The 17,010-nt window shown below is 45.8% G+C and overlaps 4 protein-coding genes and 1 pseudogene across 6 annotated transcripts; 2 read left to right on the plus strand and 3 right to left on the minus strand.

Annotated features, from left to right (window-relative positions):
* Positions 1-31: 31 nt before the first annotated feature.
* LOC117843560 (uncharacterized) lies at positions 32-1,763 on the plus strand. Its single transcript, XM_034724196.2, has one exon. It carries the CDS (start codon positions 79-81, stop codon positions 1,567-1,569), a length of 1,491 nt encoding a protein of 496 aa, XP_034580087.1. The 5' UTR covers positions 32-78; the 3' UTR covers positions 1,570-1,763.
* LOC117843556 (pentatricopeptide repeat-containing protein At3g06430, chloroplastic) lies at positions 363-10,673 on the minus strand. 3 transcript variants are annotated; one of them, XR_011897513.1, is made up of 6 exons: positions 9,843-10,673; positions 8,126-9,551; positions 5,996-6,140; positions 1,760-1,982; positions 1,071-1,227; positions 363-942 (listed from the first exon to the last, which is right to left on the minus strand). XR_011897513.1 is itself a non-coding variant. In XM_072292013.1 (2 exons), exons 1-2 carry the CDS (start codon positions 10,446-10,448, stop codon positions 8,442-8,444), a joined length of 1,716 nt encoding a protein of 571 aa, XP_072148114.1. In that variant the 5' UTR covers positions 10,449-10,673; the 3' UTR covers positions 8,026-8,441. The 3 variants fall into 3 exon arrangements, 1 of the variants encoding a protein (XP_072148114.1); XR_011897512.1 differs by having other exon boundaries at positions 8,115-9,551; XM_072292013.1 differs by lacking the exons at positions 363-942; positions 1,071-1,227; positions 1,760-1,982; positions 5,996-6,140 and having other exon boundaries at positions 8,026-9,551.
* On the plus strand, positions 2,475-5,159 carry LOC117843559 (uncharacterized; annotated as a pseudogene).
* A 1,640-nt stretch (positions 10,674-12,313) lies between the features above and the next one.
* Positions 12,314-13,589, minus strand: LOC140221771 (uncharacterized). Its single transcript, XM_072291719.1, has 3 exons — positions 13,518-13,589; positions 13,199-13,426; positions 12,314-12,898 (listed from the first exon to the last, which is right to left on the minus strand). Exons 1-3 carry the CDS (start codon positions 13,587-13,589, stop codon positions 12,722-12,724), a joined length of 477 nt encoding a protein of 158 aa, XP_072147820.1. The 3' UTR covers positions 12,314-12,721.
* Positions 13,590-14,125: 536 nt separating this feature from the next.
* On the minus strand, positions 14,126-16,348 carry LOC117842601 (uncharacterized). Its single transcript, XM_034723081.2, has 2 exons — positions 15,099-16,348; positions 14,126-14,492 (listed from the first exon to the last, which is right to left on the minus strand). The coding sequence occupies exons 1-2, from the start codon at positions 16,267-16,269 to the stop codon at positions 14,437-14,439; spliced, it is 1,227 nt and encodes a 408-aa protein (XP_034578972.1). The 5' UTR covers positions 16,270-16,348; the 3' UTR covers positions 14,126-14,436.
* Positions 16,349-17,010: the final 662 nt, after the last annotated feature.

A 17,010-nucleotide genomic window follows, 5' to 3' on the forward strand; every position in this document is an offset into this window, starting at 1 on the left:
CCCCCCCCCCCCCCCCCCCCAAAAAAAAAAAAAAAAAAAAAACGCTGTGTTTTATTCGTGAGGAGAGAGTGCCCCCAAATGGAGCTTTTCCTTTCTGCAGTGCTGAGTGACCTAGCCTCTAGATCCATAAATTTCATCTTCAACAAGTGCTCGAAGCTGCCATCGCCTGCTGTGGAGGATAGCCTGCGAAGGGCTCTCCTCCGGGCGCAGGTCATCGTCGATGAGTCCATGCGGCGGCACATCACAAACCAAGCCATGCTCCAGCAGCTGAACATGCTGAGAGACACCATGCACCAGGGCAATTATATGCTTGACATCTTTAGATGCAAACCTGATGATGAGGAGGAGGAGGACACCAAGCATAAGATTGTGAGTCACCCTTTATTACTGAACTCCAGAGTAAACTGTGTCAGAGATTTCTTGTCCAGTAGAACAAGTGCACAAATTTTGAAAGAAATGCAGCAGGTGCTTGATCGTTTGAGCTCCATGATCCATGATGCAAATGAACTGGTCCTGTTCTTAGCAAGTTATCCCCCAATGTACCGTCAACCATACAGCATGCATCTACTGCTGGGTAACTGCATGTTTGGCCGCCAGATGGAAGCGCAGCTTGCCATCAACTTCCTGTTGCACACACGAACTCATGGTGCTGAAGAACTTGAGGTCCTGCCGATCGTCGGTCCCTACCAAGTCGGAAAGAGAACACTTGTTGCTCATGTTTGCAAGGATGAAAGAGTCCGTGATTATTTTTCAGAAATTGTGTTATGGACCGACGACCATGAATTCAGGGACGAAAAAATAACCATTCCTAGAGAAGGTCATGACAAGATATTTCAAAATTGCGCACCAAACAAAGAAGGGAGAATACTAGTTATTGTTGAGTTAGCTGCAGACTTCAATGAAGTAGTGTGGAAGAGGCTGTATTCTGCTTCCAAACGATGCCTACCAAGTGGTAGCAAAATCATAGTGACAAGCCAGTCTGACAAGGTTGTAAAGTATGGAACAACAAGAGCTCTAACTCTGAATTATATGTCACAAGAGGAGTACTGGTATTTTTTCAAGATACTTACATTTGGTAGCGTGGATCCTGAGATGCACCCGAGGCTTACACAGATGGCTATGGAGATATCCAGAATGCATAATTGCTGCTTTATTGCCGCACACCTCGTCTCTTATTTGTTGAGGGACAATTTTGATATCCATTTTTGGCACAAGGTCCTGATCTTCCTGAAAGAATACATCCAAAATCATGTTTCCAAATTCGGCGAGGGTCCATTTGATGATCGGAACCAAAGTAAACCAGTACACCTTCAAAGAATGGCTACACCTTCTGAAGTTATCATGGTTTCTAATCCGTCTTACCGCTCTTCACAAGAGGAGGTTCCGAAGATAAGATTAGATGATGTGATATATAAAAACGTTAGACCTCATGGAAAATTTGAGGCCCTAGTATGGAGATCTCAAATACCACCCTACTATAGCTATACCACTACTTGTGAGATTCAAGAGCTAAAAAATACAGGTACCAAGAGGAAGCGTAATATGAAAAGTGGAGTCACATTTTGTTAATTTTGACATTATCTGGCCTATGTAGGAGGATATGTTTTCTTTTTGTTTTGGTAGGATGTCAGAGGTTACATACATCACAGTCCAAATGTATAACAGGTTGCAAGATTGTCAAATGTACTGCTACATCTTTTTTTATATGTAAGTACAAGTGTTAATCAACAGAATAGTAGCCTCAGCCGGGGCTTCAGACCTGAGCTTTCGTCTGTATGTTTTCAGTTGAACGGCGTTCATGTTTGGTGTTTTGCATGACCGGTTGCCTTCTAGAGATGGAGCAACTTTTCAGCCCTTGTTACGAGTCAAAGAGTAACAGGTCAGAAAGGGACAGTTGCCCTTCATTGATTGAAATAAAATATCTCATTTTCTAGATCGCCTTTTGTTCTCGTATATCATAGTCAGTTAGGCCAGAGTTGTCCCTGAAATTATTTTTTTAAAAAAAAAATGAGTTAGGATAAACTCATAAACCCTTATATTTGTGGAAGGAGGGAATGTGTTGTCATAACTCATAAGCGTAGCGTCAAATATTTATATATTACATTTTGCCTCAAATACTGACATGTGGGTCTAAAATATGAGGTGACAGGGCGCCTAAGACTAATCCACATTAGCTGTTGACGTGACTTTGCTAATACTTGCTGTAATGGTTTAACTCCCAAGGATTAATGCGCTGTCTTTCTCTGTCTCTGCAGATAATTCTTTGACTAAGCTTCTCACGCATAGTCTAATATGTGCAGATACTTCCTCCGTTCTTAAATATATGACGGCGTTAACTTTTTACTCTAATTTTAACCACCAATATCTATTGAACGAGTTAGTTAACTAAAGTAAAATGTGTATCGTTATGTCTATTGTCAAATGTACTTTAGATTAAACTTGTAGGTTTATCTATTTACAAAAATATTTGTAGAAAAGATGAATAGTCAAACAAATGAAAAAATGCAACATTGTCATATATTTAAGAACGGAGGGAGTAATTTGCTAATAGATACTGACATGTTCATATCTAACAGTTATTTTAGTTTACAAGAGGTTATACCTTTCAAAAAAGACTTTACAAGGTTATTACACCGTAAAAACCGAAAGCAAATGTTTTAGTTAACACAGTTTAGGAAATTACCAGTTTTATTTTGTGCACAGTAGACTAGACACCATTTTGACTAAACATAGCTTTACTTCCAGGTAGAATTCACCTGTTTGGATTTTTTTTTTCTCTTGAACACAATTTGGACTTTGGAATGCTGGAGAAGAATACGCAGAAGAAAAAACACACGCAAAGTTTTGATATATAATTATTATAGCATGTTTCCCAGGAGTAGCAGACAAAGCATCTCCATATTGGAGGCTGGACTCCTTGCAACAAGAGTGCTATTCATTATGCGAAGACAAGTATTTGATCAAGACCTCTGTCTTAGATCCAAGACTAGAAACAGGAAGAGTAAGGAATCAATTACATAAATCATAAAATGGTGATGGATCAGTGCTTTACGAAGCAAAGGCTCAGGATTCAGCAGTCAATGGCTGTTTCTGTTCACAGCTAGTAGATCAGAACAATCAGCCGAAGGCAAAAGTGATCCCAACTCCAAAGGTCAAACATGGTTTTCATGGACTATTGACTCTCTCAGTTTATCCTTGAGTTCAGTTGCTCTTATACATCCTTGCTCTCCTTGGATTTTTGATAGGGAATATAGAACATAGAGAGTTTCAGAAACATCATACTTGCTGCCTATAGTCTTGCCTATCTCCTGCATTATCTTCCTGAGGAAAGAGCCCCAAATGGAGCTTTTAGTTGCTTCCATCCTGGGTGAACTGGCCTCCAGATCCATAAATTTCATCATCAACAAGTGTTCCAAGCCGCCAGCACTGGAAATGGAGGACAGCCTGCAAAGGGCTCTCCTGCGGGCACAGGTCATTGTCGATGAGGCCATGGGACAGCACATCGCAAACCAAGCCATGCTCCACCAGCTGAATATGCTGAGAAACGCCATGCACAAGGGCCACTACATGCTCGACACCTTCAGATACCAACCTCATGACGAGGAGGATGCCAAAGATCAGCCTGTGAGTCACTCTTCATCTTTGTCCAAAGTAAATTCTAGGAAAGGCTTCTGTTTCTCCGGTAGAGGTGCACAGATTCTTGAAGGAATGCGAGTGGCACTTGACAATTTGAGGTCCGTCATCCTTGATGCAAATGAGCTTGCGCTCTTCCTGACAAGCTACCCTCGCCAGTACCGCCAACCTTACAGCATGCATCTCCTGTTGGGCAACGGCATGTTTGCCCAGCAGATGGAAGCAGAACTTGTTATCAACTTTCTGTTGCACACACAACCTCATGGTGCTGAAGAACTTGAGGTCCTACCAACTGTCGGTCCTGGGTCTCCCTGTAGAGTCGGCAAGAGTACTCTTGTTGGACATGTCTGCAAGGATGAAAGAGTCCGTGATCATTTTTCAGGAATCATGTTCTTGAGCAACCATGATTTGACAGATGATGAGCTAGCTGCTTTCAGGGAAGGATGTGCAATGAAACAACAAAATCGCATACCAGATTCCAGCAAAGATGGGTTAGGGAGATTACTTCTTGTTGTTGAGGTAGTCAGGGATCTTAACGAAGATTCATGGAATAGGGTGTATTCTGCATCTAAAAGGTGGATGCCAAGGGGCAGTAAAATCATAATCACAAGCTGGTCCGACAAGGTCACGAAGCTTGGAACAACACGAGCTTTAACTCTAAAGCATCTGTCACATGAGGCCTACTGGTATTTCTTTAAGACACTTACATTTGGAAGCACGGATCCTACGGTACACCCTAGGCTTGCTAATCTGGCCATGGAGATAGCCAGGATGTTGAACGGAACCTTGATTGGTGCAAACATCACTGCCCATATGCTGAGGGACAACTTTGACATCCACTTCTGGTTGAAGGTTGTGGCGTTCATGAGAGGTCACATCCAAAAGCATGTCTCCAAATTTGGAGAGCATCCATATGATTTTCTGAACCAAAATAGACCCCATATTTTGGGAGAATGTGTAGAAGATCTGAAGAAATTATGGTTTATCATCAGTATCAATGCTCTTCACAAGAGAAGGTTCCCAAGATTACGTTGCATGACATGATGTATGGGAACGCAAAGCTTCCTAGGAGATTTGAAGCCCTAGCATGGAAGTCTCGCATACCACCCTACTATAACTACATCTATGCTTGTGAGATTAAGGAGCTGAAAGCTACAGCTACTAAGAGGAAGCGTCCTGTGAAAAATAGAAGCACCATTTCTTAATTTTTTTTTTCATTGTCAGCTTCTATATAGGAATGGTGGGCCTGGTGCTGTGGTGGAGTCTCTCCACTTATATCCATCATGAGTTCAAATCAACCTCCTTGCAAAATAAGCAAGGGTAAGATTGTCTAGAAATTCCTTAGGATATCCCAAGTTACTGTATTTCCAAACTGTAAGATAGGATGCCCGATTCAACCTGTACGATTATATTTGTCATATGTGAATTGTAAGTGACTAGTAACAGAATAATGCATGATGCACTTAGAGACCTTAGATTTTTCATGACATCAAATGAAGTGATTGTCGATGGTCTTATTCCAGATAGCAGCCTAGAATACAGGCGTTCAAACCTGCATTTATTTAAGTTCAACCCTGCTGGCTGCTGTTCATTTTGTCAACAGAGCCTGATGGTCCGGTAACAGCGTTCACTGAGAGAAACATCACCGGCATCAACAGAGACCAAGGAGCTGATGCTGCTGTCCTCGTTGAGGTTCACAACCTCAAGGTATCGAGGTCACTTCCTAGACCTAATAGATTATGATTTTTCTTTCAAAAACTAGCTCTGAATCTGGTGAAACTGAGTTGAATATTTGTTGAGATTCAGGTCGCTACATGTACGTACTATTATAACTGAAATCACTATGAGACTTGCTTTAAAAATGTTGTGCTACTATTCTTTTGTGTTTTAAATGTTCTTCTCATGTTTGCTAGTGGACAAGGCCTCGAGCTGAAGCTCAGTTGCGTTCAATGATGAAGTTCTTAATGAAATTTGCAAGAAATATTAGACCAAGCAAACAAATAACATAATAACTAGGCATGAAACAATAGCTACCTTACTGGATAGACTTATTTCTGTATATTTGCCTTCCATTATTGATCATATAAATTTTCCACACTAGACGTGCAATATAAATTGTCAGCTCAGAAAATGTTCCGAGCAAGGTGGGGTAGGTTAGAATGAAACCAAACATGTGCCACCAACACAGGAAAAAAAACTTATGCAAAAAATATAAAAAGGCACAAGAAAGCAAAATATTGGAGTAACATGGTTTGTATGAAATTGCAATCCCATGTTCCTGGGCCCAGTAATTTCAGACAAAAAGAAGTTATCTTCAGTCCTAGCTCTGACTAGCAAACCCAAGGAATAAAAGTAGTGATACCTGTGGGGTTCACCATCATACAGACAAGCCCAAGGAAGCTTTGCACCAACTAGCAAGCTTGATCTAGAAGAGCTTGAAGTAAAAGGTTTTCAGGCACTTCACATACCGGCTATTTCTCCCTTACCCATAGAGGCCACTCCAAGAGCTGCAGAAATACAGAAAATTTGAAAATCACATCAGATGGTTGAGGAATCGATTTGCCCTAATTAACATTTGTTTCCTGTCAATTGAAGGACAAACAAGTTAAAGTTAATTGCCAACTGAACAACACAAACTTGTTATCCATTGCCCCACCAATTAACATCTACATTTGCACAAAATTATTATGAGGAAATTGATCTATGTTGTTAGCTGGCAGTCACACATCGAAGGTAAGGAATGCACAACATTCATCACAGGCACAAGGAGCATATCTGGAGTCTCAGAGTAATAACATTGTTTGTCTCCTCCTTACTGGTTCAGCCTAAACTTAGATCAATTTTGAAGACCCTGTTGATTCAAGAATAGTCTATAGAAAAGTTTCGGTAAGCATAACACATATTGAAATATCCAGCTTCCATGAACTCACTGTTATTGAGCACACAAACCATTAAATAAATTTTCATGTTGCTAAATGAAATATTTCTGAATGAATAATGGCAAATCCCATACTTAGCAGAGGTGTACCAGGCATGTAGAAGCTCATGTAGGGTACAAAATCGAAGAAGCTACTGCCTGTTCCTAGTTCTAGTTTCTGACCTGGTTGGTTTTGGATAAATACTAACCTTATGCTTTTCCATGTGTGCGCACCATAATGCAATGTTGGGCCATAATGGTAGGGCTCTTCCAATTTGATTATCTAAACAAACATACAATGCGCAAAATTCTACTCCATTCCCATCTGTAACATGTTACAGTCAAGCTATATCTTTTTTTTTCTTTTGGCAAAAGAGTGGAGATATATCTTTTATAGATGGTATCTGTTGAAGGTTTAGAAACAAGCATGGAAACAGACTATATTATGAAGGTAACTATTGCACAATAAAATAGGCTCAAGATCCCCTGAATATTAAGAAACACTAGTTGTGCATAACATGTTAATAGCCTTACAAATCATGGGACTTGACATATGCACTGGTATAATCATGGGTGATGAAATTAACGATAAGAGGCATTTCAGGCAGTGAAAAGATGAGACTTGCCACAGGTGATTCAACATTCTACGATATTTCGAATGATTCGAGGAGATGTTCTACTACCCCAGCTACAGTTCGGTAGGGACTAAATTAAAACACAACAATTAAAAACCATTTACTCAACAATTAAAATACAACAATAAAAAATCATTTACTATATTTTTTAAAAAAATACTACAAATCAACTTTCTATAATTGCTCTCACAACACCATACGTCATTTCATTTCATTACTATTTGTTTTTTAAGTGGGGAAATACAGTAGGGGAGGCCACTAAGGCCCTAAGTGATTTTTATTTCATCAATTCACTTACTAAAGCCTACAGCAACATGTTTGGGACTAAAACACTCTGTTGTTTTTTCCATTCACTTGATAACACGTGCCATCGAACAATATAGGGCAAATCATACTGCAAACTGCATTTTGTTGAAAACTATGCAAATCACCCTGGTTAATGTATAAAATCATTACAATGTTTTCCTAAGAGAAAATGGCATTGTTCTGAAATAATATATTCATTTAAAAAAAATAATCCTAGCCTCTCTACCTTTCTGTAGACTCCAATCAAACCTTCCTTTTTTATGCAGGAATCCACATTTTTTTAATCTGGAAAATAAATTTTATAAGCTGCCTTACCCTATTGTTTGATACACAATTACACATAATAGATAAACTACACATTAAGGGTGCTAGAGGAAACATACTGCCTACCTTTGTAGACACATGTTCCGAGTTTCACCATATGTGCAACTTACAAGAAGTCATAGCAATAGTTTTGTGAAAAGATCATGAAATACCAACTGTTAATCTGAAGCCATCGGATGCAAATTAAGGTACAGACAGGGTAATCGAAAATTTTACCAACAGAAACTAAGAATTCTTTATTCTATAGTTCTTGCCAAAAAAAGAATGAAATATTGAAGCCATATACTGGAGAAACATACAATTTTGTTACCATTGATCAACTCTGTGCTAAACTCAAAGCATCTCAAGATGGCCACATCTTTTTGGGGAGCTTTCAAGCCGTATGACTTCTCGTATCAGAGCTACAGACATTACTGACCTATTTCAATTGATATAGTGAAGCCCCCAGAGTTCATGGAAGGAGATACAGATACTAAATCTGCAGGCCAACTGACAAAATGAAGTTCGAGAATGGCTGCCACTCTACTTGGTAGCATTATCAACTCCAAACGTGGACAGTAAAGAACTTTTCCACCAATGCAGCCATGCCTAAATATGTCTGAACCATTATTCAGTCAGCGAGTCAGTTACACCATGACAAAATCAGTTGGAACCAAAGTTGGGTTCTCCTGATGCAAAGCATAAATCTTGTCAGTCATTCCTTCCTTACGATAAGCTTCCACCAAGATAGAATATGTCATGGCATCCGGATCACACTGCTTATGCTTCATGTGCATGAAGACCCTCTCCATCTCCATCAGATCATCTGCTTTTGCGCATGCCTCAAGAATAGCATTGTGGAAAGATGTATTTGCAGGCACATCAAGTCTCTCAGCAAGCTTGACCATGCCCACCACCTTATGGAAAAGGCCTGCTTTGCTAAACCCATTTATTAGACAACAGAAGGTCTTTGTATCTGGCTTCATCCCCTCAGAGCGCATCTGGTTAAATGTGTGTTCCATATTTTTGGCATCACCCGCCTCAGCAAATGCCTCAATCACATTGTTGTACGTGGCAGTAGTCCATGGAAACGCTAGCTTGCGCATGTACTCCATAACTGCAGACATCTTATCATACATTCGCTTCTTCCCATAGGCACCAATGAGAATGTTAAGCGTGCGAGTTTCTGGTTCAATCCCATAGCTTCGGAATTTCTCATACCATTTCTCCATTGATTCAATCTGCCCCATGTTTCCAAACAGGCTTAAGATAATGTTCATTGTCCAGACATCTGGTTTGCAGGTTGTGCTGTCAAGCATGTCAGAGAGCACTCTCTCCATGTCATCCAACCGTCCAGCCTTTCCGTAGCCACTGAGGACAATGTTCTGCGTGACCGTGTTGGGTGATATCAAGCGCTCAGCCATGTCTTTGTACATAGCATCAATGAGATCAAACCTGGTGGCATCAACACAGGCCTTGATGATGGTGCTGTAGGTGTAGACATCAGGCTGGCACAGAGGAGAGGCCTTCATGTCAGTGAGGAGCTGGAGCGCATCATCCATTAGGCCACTACGGCAGTAGGCTCCAATCAAGGCAGTGTAGAGCTCAGGGGTGGGTTGGCATCCTTGTTGCAGCATCTCGTTGAAGAGTTGGTGCGCTTGGGCAGCCTGGCCGGATCTACCAAGCAGCACAATGAGCTTCATGTAGGTGCCTTCTTTTGGATGGTAGAAAGGCTGCTCCTTGAGCATCTCAAAGACCTGCCAGTACCAATTTACCATTAGCATTAGCATCACAGCATCATAATCAGCATTGCAATGAGCATCGCAATGAGTTCCTTTCACCGAACAAATAAAACAAAAGGCATTGAAACTAACAAGTAATCGGTACCAATTTACCATTAGCATTAGCATCACAGCATCATAATCAGCATTGCAATGAGTTCATTTCTTCAAAAAGAAAAAAAACTAACTAGAAATTCAGGGGAGCTGTGGGTTGTTGGTTGTTGGAGATGGAGACGATGGAGCAATTGCAAACAGAGTGGTGTTTACCTGGAGCGCCTCTTTCCAATTCTTGGAGTTGATGCGGTCGGCGAGGGCCTCGGTGACGGTGCACGCCCACGCCTTGGCGTCCGCGCGGGCGTCCAGCCGCTTCTTGACGTTCTTGATGGGAGTCCTCGCCGCCTTCGAATCGGGGCCGCCGGCGGAGGTCCCCGGGAATTCCCCCACCTTCCAGTGTCGCTTCTCCTGCCGCGGGGCGGGGCGGCCGCCGTCCCTGCCGCCGGCGGAGGGCACCGGGAACTCCCCCGCCTTCCAGTGCCGCTTCTCCTGCGGCGGGGCGGCGCGGCCGCCGTCCCTGCCGCCGCCGGCCCCCGGGAACTCCCCCGCTTTCCAATGCCGCTTCCGTTCCGGCAGTTGGGATGAGTCCGAGGGGCGGCGCTTCTCCTGCGGCGGTGCGGAGCGGCGCTTCTCCTGCGGCGCGGTGAGGCGTCCGCCGCCGTACCTACCGGCGGCCGATGACACGCCCACCTCCGCTCTCCCCGACACCCCCAGGCCCGGCCGGAGAAGACACGGCGGCGGCGGCGGCGGCGGCATTCGGGAGTTGGAGAAGAGAGTAGAACCGGGAGAGAGGGAAGCGGTGTAGGCCGGAGGACCCATCAGTAGCCGTGTGCTAGATTAGACAGAGAGATTGGCGGGGAGAAATGGGAGTTGCTTAGCAGGCCACGCGCCGGCGCCGTCCATGAACGGGGTGCTCGCCGCGGGGAGGAATCAGAGTGAATTCGGCGGGGACCTCCGCCGCAGCGCCGGCCGGCCGCTCTCGAATCCACGCCTAGCTCGCCGGGGAAGAGGGGGGTGGGGGCGGGGAGGGGAGGAGGTGGTCGGAGTTGGGAGAGGTGAGGTGACAGAATGAAGAGAAGAGAGGATAAGGGGTCAAACCGTCAAAAGGATAGGTGGGGACACTGCGTCCTCCCACTTAGTGGGCCCACAGGTCAGTGGCTCCGAGGGAGCAATTTATTTGTATATGCATTCCCTTAGCTAGGAAAAATGCTGTGGGGGTGATGGCCCACTTGTCATTGAGCTGTAACTCGAATCTTTAATAACTGCGTTTTCCGGTTTTCACAAATGTTCATACTTCAGGAGCTTGTTCTTGTTTCTTTTTTTGCCTCAAGTGAAATAGGCTTTGTTTGATTCTCTTCTGTATAAATAAATTTGATGATCAAACTTAGTACAATCTAATTTAAAATAAAGCTATAAATGCTTATATTTTTGGGACCACGGGAGTAATCACCATTGATCAGCAAACTTGCCTCTCTGTTATCTCATCCCACTACAACACAACCATATGCATACAAGATACTCCTGCAGCATGTTGTTCACGCTTACAATGCAGTTTGTCAAGGGCAACCATACATTTTCGCTCCCTTGTTTACGACCTTAGGAAAACAAAGTTTCATAATATTTTGCCTCTGTTACTCTCCAGCAAATACTTGTATTTGGATTGCATATTTTTACTGGTTTATCCAAAGTTTTGTTCATTCCAAGTTAGGAAAATTACTTGTAGACTGCTAGGTTGTAGAACAAAGGTCCAGAAAGCCACTCCAAGTGCTGCAGAAGCGCAGGAATTTTGAAAATAACATCAGATGATTGTATACATTGTTCTTTCTAAACCTGTTTTTCCTTGCACTATCAATGATGCAAATATTCCATTCTGAAGTGCCAAAAGAAAAACAAGTTTTCTGCAACAATGTGTGAGACCGAGAGAGTTGAGAAACCGAGAGAGTACAAAGCTCAAGCAAATTATCTCAAGGCTTTACACTGACTAGGAAGTTGCTAAGAGCAACTCCAACCCAACTCCTATTTTTGACCTCTAATTCCATCCAAATGAGAGTCTCTCGTTCAATTTCTCTCTAATTCTCCAACGAACCTCTCATTTTTGGCCCCTTATATTCAACTCAGCCATAATTTACTAATATCAAGCATCTGCCTTTAGTGTGGGACCAGGCTGTCAGCCTCCGTTTCTACCTTCTTCCTCCTTGCTTCGTCTGTCCCCAACGGAATAGCAGCATGCTAGCAGATCCATGCAGCATATTCCTCTACGGAAAGCAGCAGGTCATCTCTCCCTCCCACTCTGCACAAGCAAACCAATTGCAATCACGGCTGCAGCTAGCTTTTCCTCTTTCTCAAATCCACAGCAAGCCTGCAGCCGCCACGCCTGCCTGCAAACTCGCCTCGCGCCGCTCCTGATGAGTGATGCGGCTCCCTGGCCTCACAGCTAGCTCACGCCGCGCGCGTGCGACGCCTTGTTCGCCGCTGCTCGTAGTAGCGAGGACGCCGCGGCAGCGGCTCTGTGGAGCCGCAGAGGGAGGTCCATGGTGGCGCGCCGTTGTGCCTGACGCTCAAATGAGAGTTCGCAGCGGGGGCTCCTACATGTTTCAGATGAGAGCTCTCTCAAAGTTAGGAGCCAGATGAGGGGTTCGTTGGAGTGGATTTTTACGTTTCTCCCTCCTAAATGGGGAGTAGGAGGTGAGATGAGAGTGGGGTTGGAGATGCTCTAACTTCAGAGCCAACGGAGACTATGAGTATTCCTTGCACCAATGATTCAAAAGAAAAGGTACGTTTCTGTGCTGTCAATGCAATGAATTTTTAGGTTTCTATCTCGTCGTATACACTCTTGGCTTAGCCTGACTTTAGAACAATCGTCAGGGTTACACCATTTAGCCAATTCTAAGGATTGTCCATAACAAGAAAGAAATGGTACGTAGGAGCAATCCATATTACATGAGCTTCAGATATTCCATTTCCATAGACACATTCACACATTTTCATGTAAGGAACTGAAATACTAAACACTCTGAATGCTGGTGAATCAGAAATTAAGTAAAGCTGTACCTGGAGTGCAGAAGCTCATGTAAGGAACAATGTCATAATAGTCATGACCCTCTCCTAGCTTCTTGATCTGACCGGCCGGACTTCAGACCGACAATGAAAAATCCAACAGCAGTCCTCAGGAGAACGACTCCAACACCTTCCGACGACGGCAGCCACATGAGTTCCGGCCACGAGGGCACCCATCGGGAGTAGCACATCAAGGTCAACGACCCTCCTTTGTGCCCATGTTACATCTCCATTGGTACCAATCTCCTTCAACCACAGGTAGAGCCGGCGAATCCCAATCTACCATCATCCGAAGCCATGAGCACAATTCTCTGCCAATTGTAGCACTCGATCGGGTGTTAGGCGAATCACAGCAACTTCCCGCGTGGCCACATTGTACTCGAGGATTCTCGCGCTCGAACCATATGGTAGCACTTGAAGTAGACCCCCCGCATCCCCCACAAGGGCACTTAGCTCCAACACGAAGCGGTCACAGGGTAGATTATGAGCAATGGCGGCCAAGCTCCACGCACCAGCCTCCGATGAGTAGACACGGACGAACGTGATGGTATGAGTGGTGCCCACGTGGACAGCGAGGAAGGGACCTCGGCGGCAGCCGAGGTGGTCGCAGCGGCCGCGCCCGGGCTGGCGGCGCAGAGCACCGCGGCACTCCAGCTCCACGTGTACGCGCGAGGGGGCCGCGGCGGCGCGGGCAGGTCCCGCTGCTCGTCGGTGACGGGGTCCCAGACGGCGAGGAGGCCCTCCTCGCACTAGGGCGTGGCGTGGAGGAGGACGCGGCCGTGGCGCGCGTCGAGCCCCCGCAGGCGGCGCGCGGAAGGGGGGCGCGGGCACGAAGCGCGCGACGTCGACGGCGACGGCGACGGGGACGCTGCCGAGGAAGCCGAGCATGAGCGGCCAGTACATGCCTAGTAGAACAAACTATACCACTACAGTCCTACAGATGTAATCAAGATGAAAGTTGATGTGCCCTGGAGTGAAAACTGATGTACTGTTATTCTTCGATGATGCCAGGACACAAAAACAAAAAAAGGAATTCCGATCCTTGTGGTTCATTGCACAAGCTAAATTTTTTTTCTTAAAATACGTAGGAGAGCTACGTATCTTTCAATTATTGTTACAATGCGGATCGACTGGACGCACCCACACAAATAAGTTCTAAAATGTAGTTACATGTAGACACATAAACAACCGAGAAAAACTAAGCATGAGGCAGATGTAGCTGCTCAGGTGAAACTAGGGGACGCGTTGTGACAAATGGTGTTTTCCTCACCGCGTTGTGATTTTCAAGATTCACAGATATAAAGTGTGTGACTCTGGATGTTTACCAGATTGGCCACAAAAGTAATATCACAACCCAAGTTCCTGGTTATCCAATCAATTATAAGCCACAAGCCCACAAGGAGCTGAACCACACAAATTCTATGTACCAACATGGAGCATACAGAATTGCAGATTTCAGGTTTTCATCACAAGCAGGAATACCGGAGCACAAAGTAAGAGATCAAGTAGGACAATACAGGAGTTACCAGCTTACATACAAGCCAGGCAGAACTTATAGCCAATGATCAAGCTAAAAAGTTTAAGCGAAATTACTGCTTAAGAAACACAAGCCGTAAAGGCCGACAAATCGCCCAATCTCACTGATGCAAAGGGTGCTGTTCCACCATAGATCTCAGTTTTTTTACAATTACTACTACTCTCCAGTTTTCCCTCTTGCTTCAGAACCTCTCACATGAGTAACTTCACTTTTTCATGCACTTGAGCCACCGGCACTTGGTCCCTCAGCTGTACAAGCTGCTCCTAATGCTGCAGAAATTTACAAATCTTGAGAACAAAATCAGATGATTAGGGAGTCAAAGTTGCTACTAATAAACATTTGCATCTCACCAACCAAACAGCTATAGCTAAATTATTCACAGCAAAAGCAGTTAACAGCAACACTCGCACAATCTCAATTAAAGACAATGGAGTCAAGATAAATAATGTTCCTTAGTTTAGCATCGTAGTTAAGTCACATGGACACATCAGAGCTAATGGATGAACAGGATCAAAGATAGGCACGGGCAACAAATTAAACTGGTGTATTTTTTATTATCACTCCTGTTGCAGACCTCCATGGCTGAGGGTACCAGCTGGGTAAGTTGTCAGAAGTGTACGTACTGTCAGAGCATAACAAGCAAAATAAATGAATAAACTCCTAGGCATATCCTCGTATCGAAATCCAACAAGTTTCAAAGATGGTCCAACATGAACTGATTTAGGCAGGATCAACCCAGTTTGATAAAGATTATGATACTCCACTTCCATAAATTCATTACCCAGCATGTCATCCAAATTTCATGTTAGCAGCTAGAATATTACTTATTCTGAACATTTCAAAACCAAAAACTAAGCAAAGCTGTACGCCTATACCTGGAGTGTAGAAGCTCATGTAAGGAACAACGCCGCGGATTCCTCTGCCCTCGCAAACCTTCTTCACCTTGCAGGTCTTCAGATCAATAGTGAAGAGCACATTGTTCGCCGTCACAAAGACGACACCAATACCCTCCGCGAAGCCAACCACATCAGGTGAGGCCAAGACGGCGTCAATAGGGAGCAGCCTTTCAAGCTCAATGACTCTGTCTTGTGTCCATCCAGTATTAGGAGGACCAGCCTTCCTCGACCACATGTAGATTTTGTTGCTATGTGCGGTGACGAGCCCCAGTCCATCGTCTTCCGTGGTTGTGAGCACACGCAGCTCGAAATTGTGGTATGTCGGTGGTAGTTGAACCCAAGACATTTCGCGTGATTCCAAATCGTACCTGAGAGCTTTGGTTTTCTTGACAAGCCCGAAGTAGAGTGCATTACCGATGAGAGCACTGCGCATCAAGGGATCAACGCAGTCCCCTGTTCCCGGAGTAGAGATTGCCTGGCTCCAGGCAGCAGCGTCGGATGAGTAGGTGCAGATGCATGTTCCCCCCAAGTTACTGCCCACAAAAACCACGAGGAAGGGTCCACGGTGGCAATCGAGGTGATCGCAGGCGCCGGCAGCGGAGCACAGAATCGCCGCGCCCCATCTCGACCTGTTCCGCGGCAGGAGTGGCAGCTTCCGCTTCTCGTCCGTGATGGGATCCCAGACGGCGAGGACGATGTCGGTACCAAAGGGTTCCCCGGGGCATCGGAGGAGGACGCGGCCGTGGCGGGCGTCGAGCGCGCGCCAGGAGCGGCTCTCGGCGGCGCGCGGCGAGCGGAAGGCGGCCGTGGGCACGAAGCGGCCGACGTTGCGGCCGTGGCGGGCGCCGAGCGCGCGCCAGGAGCGGCTCTCGGCGCGCGGCGAGCGGAAGGCGGCCGTGGGCACGAAGCGGCCGACGTTGCGGCCGTCGTCGGAGATGCCTCTGTAGTGGAACCCAAGCATGGGCGGCGTGCGGTGGAGCTCGCGGAACCTGCGGCGGAAGCCGGGGCCGGAGATGAGGCGGCACCAGTGCTTGCAGACGAGCGCGGCGCGGACGAGGAGCGCGGGCTCGTGCGGCGGGAAGTGGAGGAGGATCTCCTCGACGAGCTCCTCCATCAGCTCCGGCGGCTGTGGTGAAGGCGGCGGCGCCATGATGGTGGGTGGCGGCGCGAGGGTTTGGTCCGTCGGGGTGGGTGCCAATCTGACTAGCACTGCTTGCTCCTCGCCTCCTCCTCGTCGCCGGCAGGTACGACGATTGGAGGGCGTCGGGCCACCTCCGAGCGCTGGGGTAGGGCGCCGTCGGGCTGCCGGGGCGAGTGGGGATTCCTCCGCCGCCGCCGAGTGGGGGACGAGGCGTCGGGGTTGGGGGAAGCAAGGAGTAGGGTTAAGTTGCGACGCCGCCGGGGTTCGGGAGCTGGCGCGGCCGCCGGGATTCGAGGGATGACGCGCGCCGCGTTGGGGTGCCCGCGGCGCTGGTGTCGCCTGGCTCTGGCGGCCGGCGGGACGGGGAAAACGGGAGTGGGACCGGGTGAGGCGTGGGCCCCGCTTGTCCGAGTTTGTGTGGGCCTAGGCATAGCCAAAATTCCTAGTCACCTTACATATACCTCTACTATTCTAAATATATAACTACGGTTATGATGTTTAGGACAAACAAATTATACTACCCTAATAGTAATCAAAAGCAAATTAATGCAGAAACTGGCATATACATGAAACGGAAGATCAAGATGAAAAGTTCTTAAGAAACTCCAGCTTAAAAACACAGAAACTCTGAAACTTAATTCTCCGTTACTACTACTACTCAATTCTCCGTTGATCAAGAAGCTCTCACATGAGCAACTTAATTGTTTCATGCACCTGAGGCACACACGCTTGATCCTTCATCAGTACAGG

This window comes from Setaria viridis, chromosome 2, assembly GCF_005286985.2.
Source record: "Setaria viridis chromosome 2, Setaria_viridis_v4.0, whole genome shotgun sequence".
NCBI classification, from domain to species: domain Eukaryota; kingdom Viridiplantae; phylum Streptophyta; class Magnoliopsida; order Poales; family Poaceae; genus Setaria; species Setaria viridis.